Source organism: Echiichthys vipera (assembly GCF_963691815.1).
Source record: "Echiichthys vipera genome assembly, chromosome: 12".
NCBI lineage: Eukaryota > Metazoa > Chordata > Actinopteri > Perciformes > Trachinidae > Echiichthys > Echiichthys vipera.
Genome location: NC_139837.1, coordinates 23,353,651 through 23,369,931, shown reverse-complemented (window position 1 = coordinate 23,369,931; position 16,281 = coordinate 23,353,651). Strand labels below are relative to the sequence as shown.

The window sequence follows — 16,281 nt, the reverse complement described above, 5'->3', positions numbered from 1 at the left end:
CAGACTGCTGTGATTTTGAAATGGTTTCGTATAGATATTTATTTTATTTTATTTATGGTCTCATAAACATTTATTTTTATTTATTTATGGCCTCATAGATAATTATTTGTACTTATGGTCTCATAAATATTTTTTTATATTTATTTCTCTTCTGAGTACCTTAGCAGTCACATTTGTATAAATTATAATACAAATAATTAATTGACACACTTTGAGGGACATTTACTGTGAAAAGTCTCTGAATGATTCAGTAGAAATGTTTGATTAAATCATAAAGGCATTAGAAACATCTATGATAAAACGTTTCAGTCATTAATATCGGTGGCAGAATCAGTAATCGGTGAATTTTTCCTCTCTTAAATCGATATCGGTCCAAAAAAATTCCCATATTGCTCAAGAAAACGAAAAATATCTAAAGATAATTCCATTTCAATTTTGTTTACAGTGCTAAATCCTAACAAAGGTTACCTGAAGAGTACATCTAGACTATGATAAGAAAAGCAGGACCAACAAGCACATGACAAATTAAATAATTCAAATATTCTGTGACATCTGGTGTTGATTTTATATTTCAGTTACAGTTGAAAGCCTTTCTGGATTAGTGAAATAGTTGATCTGGATAGAACGATGTCTTCTAAATAATTACGGTGCTTTTTAAGACCTAATGGAGACTTGTTAGGAAAAGATAAGTAAATGAGTCTCGTTGATGGTTAACAAATAAAGCAACTCACGCTCGGGCCGGTGGTGGCGCCTTTCCTGCGGTCGGGGATGTCGGCCTTGTTGGGGTTGTTGGCGTTACCCAGCAGAGGGCTGGCGGGCGGCGCCCCGCGGCTCCCCGGGGTGCCGGGTTTACGGAGCTGGACTCCGCCCTCCTCTTTGGCGCTGCTGTTCTCCGCCGTGGTGGTCTGACTCCTCTTGGGATGAGACATCCCCGGAGGGACGTTCTGACCGACTGCAGAGACAGAAACAGGGAGGCAGATGTGTGACGGATGACTCAAAGACGCTGTTTGCACCTCCGGCAAAAAGACTTTGTTAATCTAAAATGAGACGACCTACATTTGGAAATTCTGACACACACTCAAAGTGACGGAGCACGTAATCCTCAGCACATTTAGGTATTTTTAAGTAAGGTGATTTTACTCGTTTTGTTACATTAAGGAGCTTTAAGTCCCATTCTCCCACCAGAAAACCACCCTGGATTTATTTAGTTCATTAATCAACAACAATAAACAACTATTTGGGATTTTTGAAAAAATATAATAAAGTTAACCGTTTCCAACTTCTCAAATGTGAATATTTGCTGTTTTTTTAAGAGTTGAATATTTTTGCTTGTGTTCAGAAAAAAACAGTCTAAAAAACAATTGATCAACATGGACTTGGGAGAAGCTAGGAGACATTGCTTTATTTTGATTTTTTTTTTACTATTTTCTTACATCATTTCAGGAGGGTTCCTACACTTTTTCAAAGGTCAAATTTAAGCACTTTTCAAGCTCTTTCAAGGTCCATTTTCTATCTTCTCCAGCACCTTACAGCCATGGTAAAACAATGTATTTCTACGAATACAAACATACAGAAAAGGATTATTTCACCTGTTTGGTTTTTCAGAGGCTAGAGGGCCACGTCATTATGTCACTGTATATGTCTGAGGCTAACATCAGCCCCCTAGCGCTAATGTTAGTTACCCTTTCCCAACACACACCACCTGGTATTGATCACAGTGCAGGTAAAATTAATGATCCCCCAATTTTTGTCTTTACAGGCAACGTCAGAATCAAATGACTGGAGCTGTGTTTAATGAAAACTACCATCACACCAGAGATGTACATGTTTGCTTTCCGAGTTGTTCATGGTTCTATGCTTTTTTTAAAGGAACTGTGTATATTTATTGTGCATAACTGAACTGTGGCTTGGTGCCGCTCTGGAACCAGTTTTCCTGGCAGAGAGTTGGTTCTTGGGCTCTCAAAACAGGAATAACTGGTTCAAGATTATGAACAAGATTATGGTCGAAACAGGGTATGAGTGAAGCTATTTCACATATAACAGAGGAAAAAGAAGCACAAACTGAAGTCACTGATGAAGCGTTTCATCAGAGCAGACAGCACTGAGCTGTGCAAATAAGATAAAAGGTTAAAGTGCCTCCCCCATGTGACTGGTTTGATTTAACTGCTTTTATCAGCTACTGACAGAAAAGGACCTTCATGAGGACAGAGAGGCGCGACAGAGTCTGACCTTGTTCGCTGTAGCGTCTCTGTTTGTGGTTGGAGGAGACGCTCCGCTGGACTTTTAGGTGCGAGGGCGACTGGCCGTTGAGCTCGCTGTTGGGTCTCGGTTTGGCCAGAGACAGGTTGCTGCTGGAGGCCGACTCGCTGGGCTCCAGCTGGGAGGACAGACAGACAGATTGCAGTCAGAACATGCTGTAATTACTGGGGTAGATGTCTGGAAATCACAGGTTTTCCTACACATTTTCCCAAAGTCAAATTAAAGCAGTTTTCAAGCATTTTAAGGTGCATTTTCAAGCTTTTTCTTTGGTAAATTTATATACAGTATGAAGAGTACACTGATTACTGCACTTTTTCATTGCATTAAATGAAATTTAATTATGTATAAACACACAGAAGTATGTTGTCTGACAGCTTCCAACAGAGGGTTTACAAATTACAATGCGTTTTAAAATGTGTCACCTGTTTGTTAATAGATTAAGCATCCTATTTAATCTGAACTTTCAAAACTTGAAAACGACAACACAGACTATGAAATGCTCTGCTGACAAAAGCTGTTAGTGTGAAGCAAAATAGATCCTTTTCATTTGTTCAAGATGCTATTGAACTTTAACCCCGCACACATATACACCCTACAATCTGACTCTTCTGTATCAGATTGAAACAGATTTATTTGACTGTTTTCATACAAGTCTGTACAGGTTTCTGCCTCACCCACATTCAGTTTTTCAGCTAAATGATCATGAATTATAATCCAGTGATATAATATTAGATTTTGATGCTGTAATCGTTTGTACCTCGGACGCCTTCCTGCCCAGCAGCAGGTATGTGGCTGTGATCTCGTCATACTTCATCTTGGCCAGAGAGTCCTGGATCTCCTCCAGGTTGTAGCCCATCCCCACCATCACATCTGCACAGAACAAAACACACACACAAGTGCTTATTTTAAATACAATAATAGAATAGTATTTCTCAAAGTTAGGGTTGGGACACAAAATGGTTCATTGGCAGAGTTAAATGCATAACAACGCTGTGATATGTGAATTCATTTCCCTAATTAGAGTAGAAGAAGAATGTCCTTTTTTGCTACGCTGGTCTCAGATTTAGATTTATTTAAAACAGTGCATAGTAATAAACATTTACATGTAAATATGCAGGATTATAGCCAGCAGCTAATCTCCATGAGGTGATTCTTTATAAATGTGTTTTTAAAAGGAATACTTCACCGGTGGAAACATTAATCTGTATTGAAAGTGAGTCATTTGTAGTAGAAATGTAACATAAATTGCTAATTTGGTGCCTTCTTGACGGTAATATCGAATTGAGATACTTGTAGAATCCCAGTGCATATTGAGTCGGCACCTCAGTATCATGATAGTATCGAGTCAAAGAGAAGTGTACCGTTGCCTCCCCATCGCTCCCCCTCTCTTACTCGTGCTCATGGCCGAGGTAGCATCGAGTGTGACTTCTGTGATCATTGCACTCTCAATTTTTGTCTTTCTGGGTCATTTCTCCTTTGGGTCCTGAGCTGAAAAAGTTTGGGGACCCCTGATGTAGAAGAATTTATGCTTATGCCTTTATGCTTTTTATATGTGCTTTTGTTTGGGCTCTTGCGTGTTTTCTTTCAATGCCATCAAAGTGCCAGGGACTGCAGATAAAATAAGCGCTCGTGTTGATTAATATGCATCGTCCCTTCTTAAATAAATAATATTAAGTTGCACATGTTTGTACGACGGCGTGTAAAATCATTCAGGTGAGTGGGTGAGCTCTCCAGTTCTGCCTCGACCAATCAGAAGTAGAAAGATGCTGATTGGTCGAGTGTGTGTGTGAGTATAAAAACGCACACGCCACTGTGACGTGTTGCCTCCCCCCTGTCCTCGAGCTCACGTTTGTAGAAACAAGCCAGGTGGAGCAGAGTGGTGCTCCCTGCTGCAGATCCACTCAGATCTGCTTAAAACATTTATGTGTGTGCGTGTGTGTGTGTGCGCATGGGTATCATATGAAGGCTTTCACGCTTTCGTCTCAACACTACGCAGTCTGTTTAATTTTTTAAAAGACTTCTATCTGAAACATGCTGGAGAACATTTCTCATCCAGGTTTTGTTTCTCAGTGAACGTGTTAAAAAGATGAATCATGAGAGGGTCAGCGTCTTGTTTTCGCCTTGGATTTAAGTTTCCTCTGGAAACACACTTTCTTAAATTGTGCATTTAATGAATTAATCAGAGCTCATGAAACTATTTAAAAAGAGGTTAAAGGAAATGATTCTTGCAGGGTACACGGATGAGGGCGTTTGATTTCATTGGGTGTAAATTGTTTATTTATTCATTTATGTTTGAATCTGTTTTTTATTATTTTTTACTATTTCTGAATAAAATTATAATTTTGATACTATAATATATCAATAGTGATATACATATATATTCACATTATTTTGTGAGAAAAGTGCAAGAAGTTATAGTATAGATTTGATATGAACATATAAGTTATACATCTGTAGATAATGATATATTAATAATACTAAATGAAATGAAAATGTTAATAATAATAATAATAATTAAGGCTAAGGGAGGTTAATTCAAATAGTTAAAATAGTTTGTTATTTATTCTTTTTTGCATCGTTTTTTTTTTTTTTAAATTGGGGATTTTCTGATTTAAAGTTTTGATACTATGGCTGGGACCCACGGGTTCTCCGGTTTCCTCGCACAGTCCAAAGACGCACGTGTTTGGTTAATTGATGACTCTAAATCACCCGTAGGTGTGAATAGTTGTCCGTCTCTGTTTGTCTCTATGTACCCTGTGTTAGACTGCCGTCCTGTCCAGGGTGTACCCCGCCTCATGCCTGATGTCAGCTGGGATCGGCTCCAGCCCCCCGCGACCCCGACAGGGACAAGAGGTTAAAGATGGATGAATTTGATATGAACATATTAGTAATACATTTTATTTGACTAAGGAAGTTAATTAAAATCAGAAGAAGTGTAAACTCCTCCCACTTCTTTTCAAAACATGTTATTCTAATCAGCAAATGTTTGTCATTCATTTATTGTGTTCTTGTTCGAAATAAGAATTTCAATCACTCAAGTATGTTTCAGCTTTAAATATCTGATCCTGCAGCGCTTCACTTGTGGGTTGAATGTAAAGGGTGGAAGTGTCGCAGCGTTTCTGTGGTTTCACTTTACACGCCTTTAAATTGTGCATTTAATGAACACACTCTCTGGTAATAACTCAAGTATTTATTCAATAACTATTTGACTTGACCCAATTGATATATATGCCTTTTAACCTTTCCTATTTATGTAGTGGTTGTTTCGTGTTCTTTTTATTATATTTTCATTTTATTGGATTCTGTATTTACTGTTGTGAAGCACTTTGTAACTTTGCTTTGAAAGGTGCTATAGAAGGGAAGTTTATTATTATATTATCATATCAGGGGGATAATGGGAGTAAACTATGGACTTTTCTTTATCCTGTGCAATTTCCCTCAAGATAAATAAAGTTTTATCGTATATTTATCGTTTTATCACAATCAGAAATACTTTAATAATCCCAGGGGGGAATTGTTTCCTGCAGCTTTTGAAGCTAAAATAAAATACAAATGTAATGTTTTTTAAAACCTTACAAATTAAAGGGACTCTTCCTGTCTGACAGTTTTCTCGCTGTCAGCGTGGAAAAGCCTCTCAGGCAGCGTCCTGATCATCACGTCACACTGAAAAACCCCACTGAAAGCCGTGCTGATGCCATTATTCTCGGTGGGTTAACAGCTTTCCTCTGCACCTTTTTTTTTACTGACTGACATCTTCTAAATTTGGTCGAATTGCGTCTTTCCACACCAACATGGAGTAATCCAACCCGGCAGATATGACATATTTAAGTCAACTAATAATACAAACACACCCACGTCCTGATTTAAAAAAACATCTTTCTTCTTTAATACCTGGAAACACTTGAGTGTGTTTTTGAGCAACCTGCAGGGTAACACTGTGTAAAGAAACTGCCTCTGTTACCGGGCAGAATCTGTGATCTTTCTTCATCCGTTTTTTACGGATGAGATTTAATAATGAAAAGGCATGTTTTAAGCCCTTGTCAGACAGTTCTTTCTTCAGTCATCTGTTCAGGGGAATAGCTTTTTGGAAGCTGTTACGTAAATGTTGGTGGTTCAGACGTGACAGCGGCCGACGTCTCTGCTGGAGAACAGCGCCGACTTAAAAAGTAATATTATCAAGAGAGTTTTCTGTTCTCTCAAAGGCAGCTTCAGTGATGGATTTTTAACACGTACACTGGAGACCAAAATCGGAGAACAACTTATTAATACTTGATTTTTTCTAAAAAACTGTTATTTTTTATTCAGAATTTGATAGAATATCCTCTGTGGCTATACCACTGCTGTACTGAAAGGTCTTTGTTGAAGTGCCTTGGTTATTTAAAAAATTCATGCATTTTATGGGGAAAAAACAGTGATCCAAATGAGAGAACAGTAACCAGTGTGTCGGAAGAGAAGATTTCAACAATGTTTTCTTCTCTAGGATTCAAAAATGAACAGGAAGTGAAGAGGCCACAGCTTTGAATGACTTCAGCACATCTGCGCCCACAGGACATCACTAGTTTCTCACACTGTTCTGGTTTGATTCTGACTCACTCTCTTCCACAGTTCACTAACTGGAGTGGGTTTATTACACATTACTTTGTTGCCAAGGATTTTCCAGAGATTCTCTATGGGGTTTATGGGGACTCTGACTCTTCCTCCTCCAAATTTAACTGACTTTTTTTAGACACTTTGGTTTCAGTCGTTCCCAGTCCGACGGTGAACAATGTTTCCCATCAGCCACAAATAAATTGAACTTTAGCAAAGTCATGTCATGGTTTGGGGGGTGTTTTCTGCAGCAGGAGTTGGGCCTCTTGTTCAGCTACATGACAGGGTGAATGCAAATGTTTATGTGAACCTCCTTCAGCAACATGCAATACCTTCACTGCAACTGTCTCCCAATCAGCTGCAATTTTCATGCAAGACAATGTCCCCTGTCACACTGTAACATGAGTTACGCAGTTCCTTGAAGCTGAGAACATTGAAACAATGAAATGACCAGCCCAAAGTCCAGATCTAAACCCCATAGAGAATCTCTGGAAAATCCTTGGCAACAAAGTAATGTGTAAGAAACCCACTACAGTTAGTGAACTGTGGAAGAGTCAGAATGGACCAAGATCAAACCAGAGCAGTGTGAGAAAATAGTGATGTCCTGTGGGCAGATGTGCTGAAGTCATTCAAAGCTGTGGCCTCTACACTTCCTGTTCATTTTTGAATCCTAGAGAAGAAAACATTGTTAAAATCTTCTCTTCTGACACACTGGATACTGTTCTCATTTCTCGTTTTTTTCACTAAATAAAGGTTTTTGTTGAAGTGCCTTAGTTATTTATAAAACATGCTAGGACAGCAGTGCTATAGACACAGTGGATATTCTATCACATTATGAACAATAGAAATAACAGTATTCCAGAATAACACTGCGGACGCCCTGAGATGAGTCTTATAGTGACTCATTTTTAAAAAGTGGGTCACCAGAAGAAAACAAGTTTAGCGCAACCTCTAACTAAAGATGTTTTTTTGGGGGGGGTGCAAATGTTTTTGTGAAGTTTTAAATGCATTATTTAGGATTGAGGGATTCCTCGTCTTTTCTTTTTTCCCTGCAGTGACTGAGTGACGGAGGAGCGACAGCCGGCCCCAGCTGCTGTTACATAAGGGCTCCCCCCGTTCACAGCTCTCATCCAGGGCACGACGGGGAGGCTTCTCTCTCTCTCTCTCCCTCTCCCTCTCCCTCTCCCTCTCCCTCTCTGCATGAGCCGCACTGCTCACATTTATTTATTCATCATCACGTTTCATCTTTTCTTTTAAACCGTCTTGAAAATAATGAGACCGGCTCTGCGTTTGTGGAGCTGTGACCTCGCCTACGCTTACAACGCCTCTCACAGTTTCTCATACAGATTGTTAATGTAATAAAATAAGATTGGAGGTATTTTTTACTAATCAAACATCAAAGGTCGTAAAGCGGATTTTCTTTACCTATTCTCTTCTGATCCGTGATGTCCAGCTCTGGTTCAGTGTAGGGCTTCAGCTCGTCCTCTTCAAATCCTGCATTGATCCATCGATCCTTCATGATTTGCTGCAAAAGCAAAGTGAGACAATTAGAGAAGCGACATTTACTGAGAAATTTATTGATACAGTCAGACAAATATACATAAATATGTTGGATAAAATAGATATTTAAAAGATTGAAACAGCTGGTTACATATGGCATCTATTAAGATTTTTTGATTACAATAAATAAGATTTATTCATCAACCAATTCTAGAAATGAATTGAGAATTGAGAGGAATTAAAACACTGAGATAATAAAGAACAAATAAAAATAGAATGAATAGGTAAAAAGTCATGTTAAGTATCAGTCAGTTACTGGTCATTTCAATAAAAATAAAATAAATAAACCCAAGCGCCGTTTTCTGCTTCATGTGTTCTGTAAAAAGGTTTTTATATTGCGCATAACAGTAAAATTTATTTCTGTGATAATATCGCCCGATCGATAAATCGCTCTGCCTCGTCAGACACGTGCTGGACAAACACTGAAGCAAATAGGTCAGAGTGGTCGAGACCTACTTTATATGTTAGGTATCTGGGGATAGCTCTTGTCTTGATTTGGCACTACAAATAAAATAGAATTAAAATTGGACATGTTAAGTTAAATTTATGACGCTACACATGAAGGCTCCAAACTGTTAATGCACAACTATAAAATCACACTTAAGACAGATATTAATAAGACAACTACATGTTAATCCTGACGTAACACCCTTTCAAATACTATCTTCTGGTCCAAACGCTGCTCAACAAAAACCACCAACAACAACCTTTTAACAAATACTTCTTTCTTCAGTGAAACACCTTTCCATCAACAAGAAAACATTAAAATTACGTCGATTTTTACAGAACCAAATCATAATAAAAGTTATCTGAAGACACTTTACATATGGAGAAGGTCAAGACCCCACTCTGACTTATTCATGATTTACAGACACCCAACAATTCCTCCATGAGCATGAACATCTATCTCCTCTGTTCAAACAACGGGGAACACGGCACTGAACGGCGTTGTAGAAACACAAGATTTGGAACCATGATCCTGATAACCTGCTCTATTTCAGAGAGCACACACTGCCATGACACAGACCTGGCTTAGAATGGGATAAGTGTTTCTTTAAACATATTTAACAGCCAGATTACAAAGGATAATTTCAGGTTTTTGTTGTGTTTTCAGAGTTGTATATGTTTTAAGTAAATTTAAAGAAAAGGCAGAGGACAAGTTTGCACATATTTCACATGTTATTCAACCTTAGCGCCTAGATTATGATGATTCTGCCCCTCCGCAGTGACGTCTATATCGTGCATCTCATTTGCTTTGCACCATTATTTTTTAATTTGCAGCTGATCAATCTCTCTCTGGGGGGGTTACTAAAGCACAGAGCCAAACTAATTACCGCCGGCCGTGCTCTGATGTAACCAGCGCCTGCTATAATCCAGGACAATCATGAGGCATCTGAGGCCAACACGTGACCCTCAGAGTCGAGCCAACAACATTTAATTTAATTCACTTACAAGATGCAATAAAAATCGTTTCCTTCTCATAAATAAAGAAGATGGAAACGCAACCTCTTTTGATTGAATGGCCCCTTTAATAAACTGCCTTTAAACCTGATCCGGTTTCGAGCTCAAGTGCCAAAAATACCCTTCAAACAAGATGATGTTTTATATGTTAATGATATGCTGCTGGGTGTCAGGCAGCGCTGCACGATTACAGCTGAAAAGAAATATCATTGAGGCTCTTTTGACAATGTGATCAGCGTTCAGATTGATCTGTGGAACGATTCCCTCCCCGTCCTCTCTGCCTCTGACATCAAACACGGCTATTTTTAATGCCAGCAGACGCTCTAAAAGAAACAACACGTTGAAAGATTTCTAGTATTATTAGATTATGGAAAATTAAATAATGATGTTTAACTTTTATCTGTTAGGACATTTTGATAAAGTTTATTAAGAGGTTCTGGGGCCATAAAGCCAAAACCTCTTACATATAATCTAATAAATACATAAATTTGGTCTTTATATGACTCGACTTCTGACATCCTGGACTCCACTTGGCTGGACTTTGGCTCGTCTGGATCTCAGTCACTAATATATCTTTCTGCATGCACCTTTTTGTGGTGGTTTTGCATCTATTTTTAGACATTTTATGTTTCTATGTTGTCGTTTTGTTTCTCTCTGTGGTCCTTTTACATCGATTTTTAATAATTTTGTGTGTGTCATTTTTTGTCTACATGTGGTAGTTTTGTGCCTATTTTCAGTCTTTTAGCATCTCTTTGTGGTCCTTTTGCATCCTTATAGTAATTTTTTTGTCTCCATGTGGTCATTTTTGGTCTGTGTGCGTAAATTTGTAGTCATTTTGTATCTCTTTGTAATCATTTTGGGGATTTTTTTTTCCAGCAACATTTTATGAGTCAGGGTCCCTGATCTTATGGGCCCTGTAGGCCCGTTCAGTAATTTTTGCATCTGTGAAGATGGAAAGCCTGAAATGCCTTTTATGGTGTTGGTACATGAGGTTCAGTCTACAATGGTCATGAATAAACCTTCTTTAAAGTGAGGTTCACCAATTGAACTCAGCGGTAAATTCTCCTGACAACAGTTTAGAGACTCGCTTCGTGTTCCGCCCTGAACGCTGTGAGGTGCCCTTGACTCAAAGATGAAGGCGAGAGAAGTGAACAAGAAAGACAATTTTGGTACAAACAAGAATGATGATGCAGTATTCATGGTTACAACATCAGAAAGGAGGAGAGTGTGGGCTGGGCGCACACAGACGAAAACAGGACACCGTGGGCATCAGAGGAGATGATAAAGGGGGAGGGGGGGTGGGGGGTGCAGGAGCTGAGAGGAGGGGAGAGGTTGCTTGAGAGGTTGAGGATAGATGGCATTCTCCGATGGTGCAGACGTGCTGGTTGGAGTGAGATAAGAACTGAGAGGTATATTTACATTTTCTGCGTCCTCCCTCACCTCGAGAGTACCCCTCTTGGCCGGGTTGAGCACCAGGAAGCGTTTCAGGAGGTTCTCACAGTCTGTGGACATGTAGAAAGGGATGCGGTACTTTCCTCTGAGCACACGCTCCCGCAGCTCCTGCAGAGTGGACGGCGACAAAACAGGATGTTAGTAAAACACTTAAAATACACCATGTATTTGTATCGCTGAACATCTGAAGAAATCAACACATGGATGTCCGGTTCATGCTGGAAGAAATTATGCAGAAAGTAGCTTCTAATACGTGTTAATGTCTATATTTTTAACATAATAAACGGAGTCCTACCTTGAGGTTCTGTCCATCGAAGGGCAGCGAGCCGCTGACCAGCGTGTAGAGTATGACCCCCAGACTCCAGACGTCTACCTCTGGCCCGTCGTACTTCTTCCCCTGGAAAAGCTCCGGCGCAGCGTACGGCGGAGAGCCGCAGAACGTGTCCAGCTTGTTGCCCATCGTGAACTCGTTGCTGAAGCCGAAATCTGCGATCTTGATGTTCATGTCTGCATCAAGGAGCAGGTTCTCTGCCTGAGGATGTAAAGTTCGGAGGTTAAATACGTCTGCCCCGCTAATGCGATGAACATCTGCTCATTCAGTCTTCTTTAAACTGACGGACAGTCAAAGCTCTTCAAAGCTACGTTTAATATTATTAATTCAGTTTAATCGTCAGTCAAACAGAAGATGAGCAGAGTTAGCTGTGAATCTGACAAGAGAAAACAAGTTACCATGGTCACTTCTTTGTTTACTAGGGCAGAAGGTTTTATTGATTTTCACAGTTTTATTTTTATTTTCTATTAACCGTCAGAGCCCCAAATCCCACCGACGGGTTTGAAACACATTTGATTTTTTACAGAAATCACCTATATTACACCATTTATTATAGCCAGGAACTTTAAAAACAGACATTAACGTTGGATTTTTAACTGTCCGACCGTCCTTGAATGCATCATCTGTGAAGGACAATTTAGAAGACGTTACCAAATATAATCGCAATAGTCGTATTTCATTAGAATATCTTTATTCTACGTGTCATTTAAAATCTTGCCAGAACAGTCTGCACTGAGCAGATTCTGTAACAAACATTAAAGAAAAGACATTTTATCGCCAGGATGGTTGTGTTTCTATCAAGATGCAGATGTATCGCAGTGAAAAATGAGCCCACAGTGAGTAAAAACAGTTTGGGGTTCAGAGAGTTAATCATCTTAATGTTAGTCATTTATTCTTTTGAATTATATGATTGAATGAATAGGTCAATATTTTTGGAAATACACTTGGTACGGATAAAACAAAAGAGAAACGTGTTCATTAATGAGCTTTATAGCCAGGCGTCTTCAAGTCTTTAAGCTGATAATATATTAACAATCATATAAAACAGGGTAAAGGAGCAAATCTATGCTTTTGAAAAGCTTCATCTAATTGGTTGTTTTTTTTTGCAGTTTTGCTCCATAAATGACTTAAAAACAGCAGCTTTTACATTTCTGTTGTTTGACTGATCGATTGAAGATTAAAACCAAAACCAAAAAAAAAAAAAAGAAATGAATGATAAACCTAAACAAACTCAATAAACACATTTCTCATAAACACAAATGACGACTTGCATTTTCAAAGAGGAGCAGGATGAAGTAAACAATTAAATCCGACCCCTCCTCCGCTGAACATAATGCTCATATTCATCGTGATGTGTTTGATAGTCGCCTCTAATAAAAAACGTTAATATCTCCTTTGTGAATGAACGTGTTGAAAACACAGGCGAGGATTTCAACCCAAACATCTGCTCACATGCAGCTGCAGGCCAAAGACTAATTAGAAAGCTGAAGCAAAGAGAGCAGAAGACGCACTTCCACTAAACCATGAGGGGTAAACAACACTGACCATGATAAATAAAGAAATAAACAAACAAACAACACATCTAAGCTCAGCGGGTGACACCACGAGAGTCTCACAAGAGCAGAGTGGCCCACGAGCTTGAGGGGCCGTAGTTACATTTTAACGGAGCTCATCATCTGCTTCTGCACACACACACCTGCCCTCCACACACTCGCGTGCACGCCCTCCCTCCTCATGGATCATTCATGAAGCTCCGCACAGGAAACAGTTTAGACGAGCGGCACAGACACGAGGCTCCTCTTCGAAGAGCGACGGTAAGTTAAAAATACAGGAAGCATCAATATTTATACTCGGGGAAGTAAAGCGGCGCCACGAAATGGAGGAGTAGGCGCATTTACACCACAATGGGGGATGGCGGTGCAGAACACGTGAGTGGTTTAGAGGATTTTGTTGCGTTTTTTTGAAAATCAAAGGGGAGAGAAACAGAAAAAGGGCAAAGTGGAGCCTCATTAACAGCATATACAGCGCTTTTTTTGTAATCATCCGTGGGAATATGAGAGTTAGGATGAGAGTCATAAAACATGCATCACTGACGTCAGCTCTCTACTCTGTGACCTTTCTGTCCCATATGAGTCAGAGGTAATAAGCTTTAAAAAGGTGGAGACACTGCACATTTTAACTTGTCACATGACAACTGATAAACATAAATACTACTAATAAATAATGTGCATTCATTCAAGTTCTATAATGCAAATGATTATAATCTTAAATAGGATGTTTTCTGCAGCAGAGAAAGGAAATGTGCAGAAAATCTTTCACATAAAGCACCCAAATACTCCTGGATATCGTCGATCTAATGCTCAAATGAAAGATCAGTTTGGTCTATAAAATGTTTTAAACAGCCCAAGATGACATCCTCAAATGTCTTGTTTTGACCTGAATTCAAAGATATTCAGTTTACAGTCACAGAGGAAAAATTACTCAAAACAATTATCTAAACAGTTTGTGATTAATTTAATAGTTGACAACTAACAAATAACATCATGTGCATATCACAGATGCATCAGTACATGCAGTCTTTCACAACTAACCCTTGAAACTGGACGTTTAGTTGATACAGAAGCACTCAATATTACTTTTACCAGAGTTAAATGAAACAGAAAATGGAATTTCTTTTGTTTTATAACATGATAAGACAGAGGTTATTTTGCCCAATTATAAAAAGATTTACTTAGTTTTCTGATTTTGAGTGTGAGAGAAGGAGAAAGAGGGGTAGAGAGAAGGTGGATTATATCACTCAATGTTTCTGGAAGTTATTAATAAGTCTCTGAACGCAGCTGTGTCACTTTTTGACCCGTCTGTGGGTCGACTCACATCACTCCAGCAAGTAGCTCCACCCTGCAGCTGTTACACAATTATGATTGCACTTATTTTTACACTCTATAGAGCACATGCACACACACACAAACACACGCTCACGAACGATAAGACGACAGAAATCCTTCTATTCGGAACGCTGGACCCTGCTCCGGTAGCCATCGTTTTGGTTTTGTGATTTAAAGTTTCAGTTTTCAGAAAAAAGGTGTAAGAATATTTTTTTAAGAATATTATCTTTTATCCTTTCTTCTCATATAATGCGATATTCTGTTTACCCCGGTAAAATGTCATGGTAGTAATAAGGTATTCATAGAGAGATACTGCCCAAACCTCATTTCAGGAATGTCTTTGTGTATTTTTGCTGCTTGTACTTTGTTAAGACATTTGAAAAAAAAAATCTGATGTGTTCTTGCCAAAAACGTATGCTTACTTATGTACGTTATAAAAATCTGCAGAAATACATTTTTAACTCTAAATAACCTGTGATTGTTCGATGTTTGAGTTCATCTTGGTTGTTTAATTTAAAAGCACTTCCAAAAAAGGCCGGGGGTCGTATACACCAAACATCTCAAGGCTAAGACTAGGTCCTAACTTCCAGATGTAGGAGTAACTATCTTAAAAAATAAGGGGCGTTTCACTCCTAATTTTAGGACTCCTAACTTTTTAAGAGAAGTGTAATTCACAAAGCATGTTGGTGCTAAAGGTAGCTCCTAAATCTGTAAAAACGTCCTCTGGAGAACTCCTAGGTCACTCAGAGTAAATAAGGAAGGATCCAACAGTCAAGATTTTGGAGATATTAAATGATAGTGAGCTTTTAAAAAGGTATGGCCTTAATGGAGATGGCATTATGAATGTGGTAGAGTTGGTCAGGGATGCCATCACATCACCAACCAATAAAAACCACCAACATCACCGCAGATTAAAGTTGGTACAACTCTCCACTGTTTGACCACAGGAAAAATGCAGCTGTGCAGCTCAGACGATCTTGGCATCTCTCAGCTGTCGGTCAGGAGGATTCTGCTCCAGACGATAAATGTTCTATCCAGACCCCAGAGGCGAAATAGAAGGTATGAACATGATGTCGTTCATAGCAAGAAGGTCAACCCCAACCTCTAGTTTTAGTTTAGGAGTCTCTCCCACTCCTTAGGAAAAGTTGGTCTCAGAGGCTAAGAACCTTTAGTGCTCCTTAGGAGAACTCACACTGTCCATCCATACCGTGCCCCAGCACGTTTCACGGCTAAAGTCTAGTTCGTTTGACCAGTGTGAGTGCAACCGTATCGCGCCTAGGAGTGGCACGCTTGCCGGCCACGGCCCGTTTGGGAGAGGTGGGCTTTTGTAAAGCACGTTTGCACATGTACAAGCACGAGCGTGCGCACGTGTACGAGCATGAGCACGAGCATGAGCACGAGGCCTACGGCGTTTCTGACTTCATTTTATGTGCGCCTGTTGGGACATAGAAAAACGAAGGACGGACCATGCGCGGACATTTAAAACAATGGCGGTGAAAGGTTCACGTTGGTGTGATGCGGAGGTGGAGTGTTTATTGCAGATTTGGTCGGATGAAAATATTCAAAAACAGTCGACAAGACGCACAAAAACTCAGAGGTCTATGGAAAGATTTGTAAACGCATCGCGATGCCGTCATCAATGCGTGTGACGTGTTACAGCGTGATGACGTACAGGCAGCAAGAAGCATTTGCCGAGGCCCAGGTAGTGCGAGTACAAACGGGCCTGGGCCACGGGGGGAGAGGGAG

General features: G+C 39.5%; 1 protein-coding gene across 15 annotated transcripts in view; it reads right to left on the bottom strand.

Annotated features, from left to right (window-relative positions):
* The window catches only part of mark3a (MAP/microtubule affinity-regulating kinase 3a), a 67,807-nt gene that overhangs the window by 19,757 nt on the left and 31,769 nt on the right, over positions 1 to 16,281 (bottom strand). For 9 of the 15 annotated variants that reach the window (XR_014593428.1, XM_083924456.1, XM_083924448.1 and 6 more), the window contains exons 8-13: positions 11,615 to 11,851; positions 11,287 to 11,427; positions 8,272 to 8,371; positions 3,017 to 3,129; positions 2,230 to 2,377; positions 732 to 952 (exon numbers count right to left, since the gene is read on the bottom strand). Coding sequence is in view for 14 of the 15 variants with exons in the window: in XM_083924456.1 (XP_083780582.1) it covers positions 732 to 952; positions 2,230 to 2,377; positions 3,017 to 3,129; positions 8,272 to 8,371; positions 11,287 to 11,427; positions 11,615 to 11,851 (960 nt within the window). In the remaining variant the exon portion in view is untranslated. The remainder of the gene's footprint in view (positions 1 to 731; positions 953 to 2,229; positions 2,378 to 3,016; positions 3,130 to 8,271; positions 8,372 to 11,286; positions 11,428 to 11,614; positions 11,852 to 16,281) is intronic. The other 6 variants (XM_083924459.1, XM_083924457.1, XM_083924452.1 and 3 more) reach the window with 1 other exon arrangement.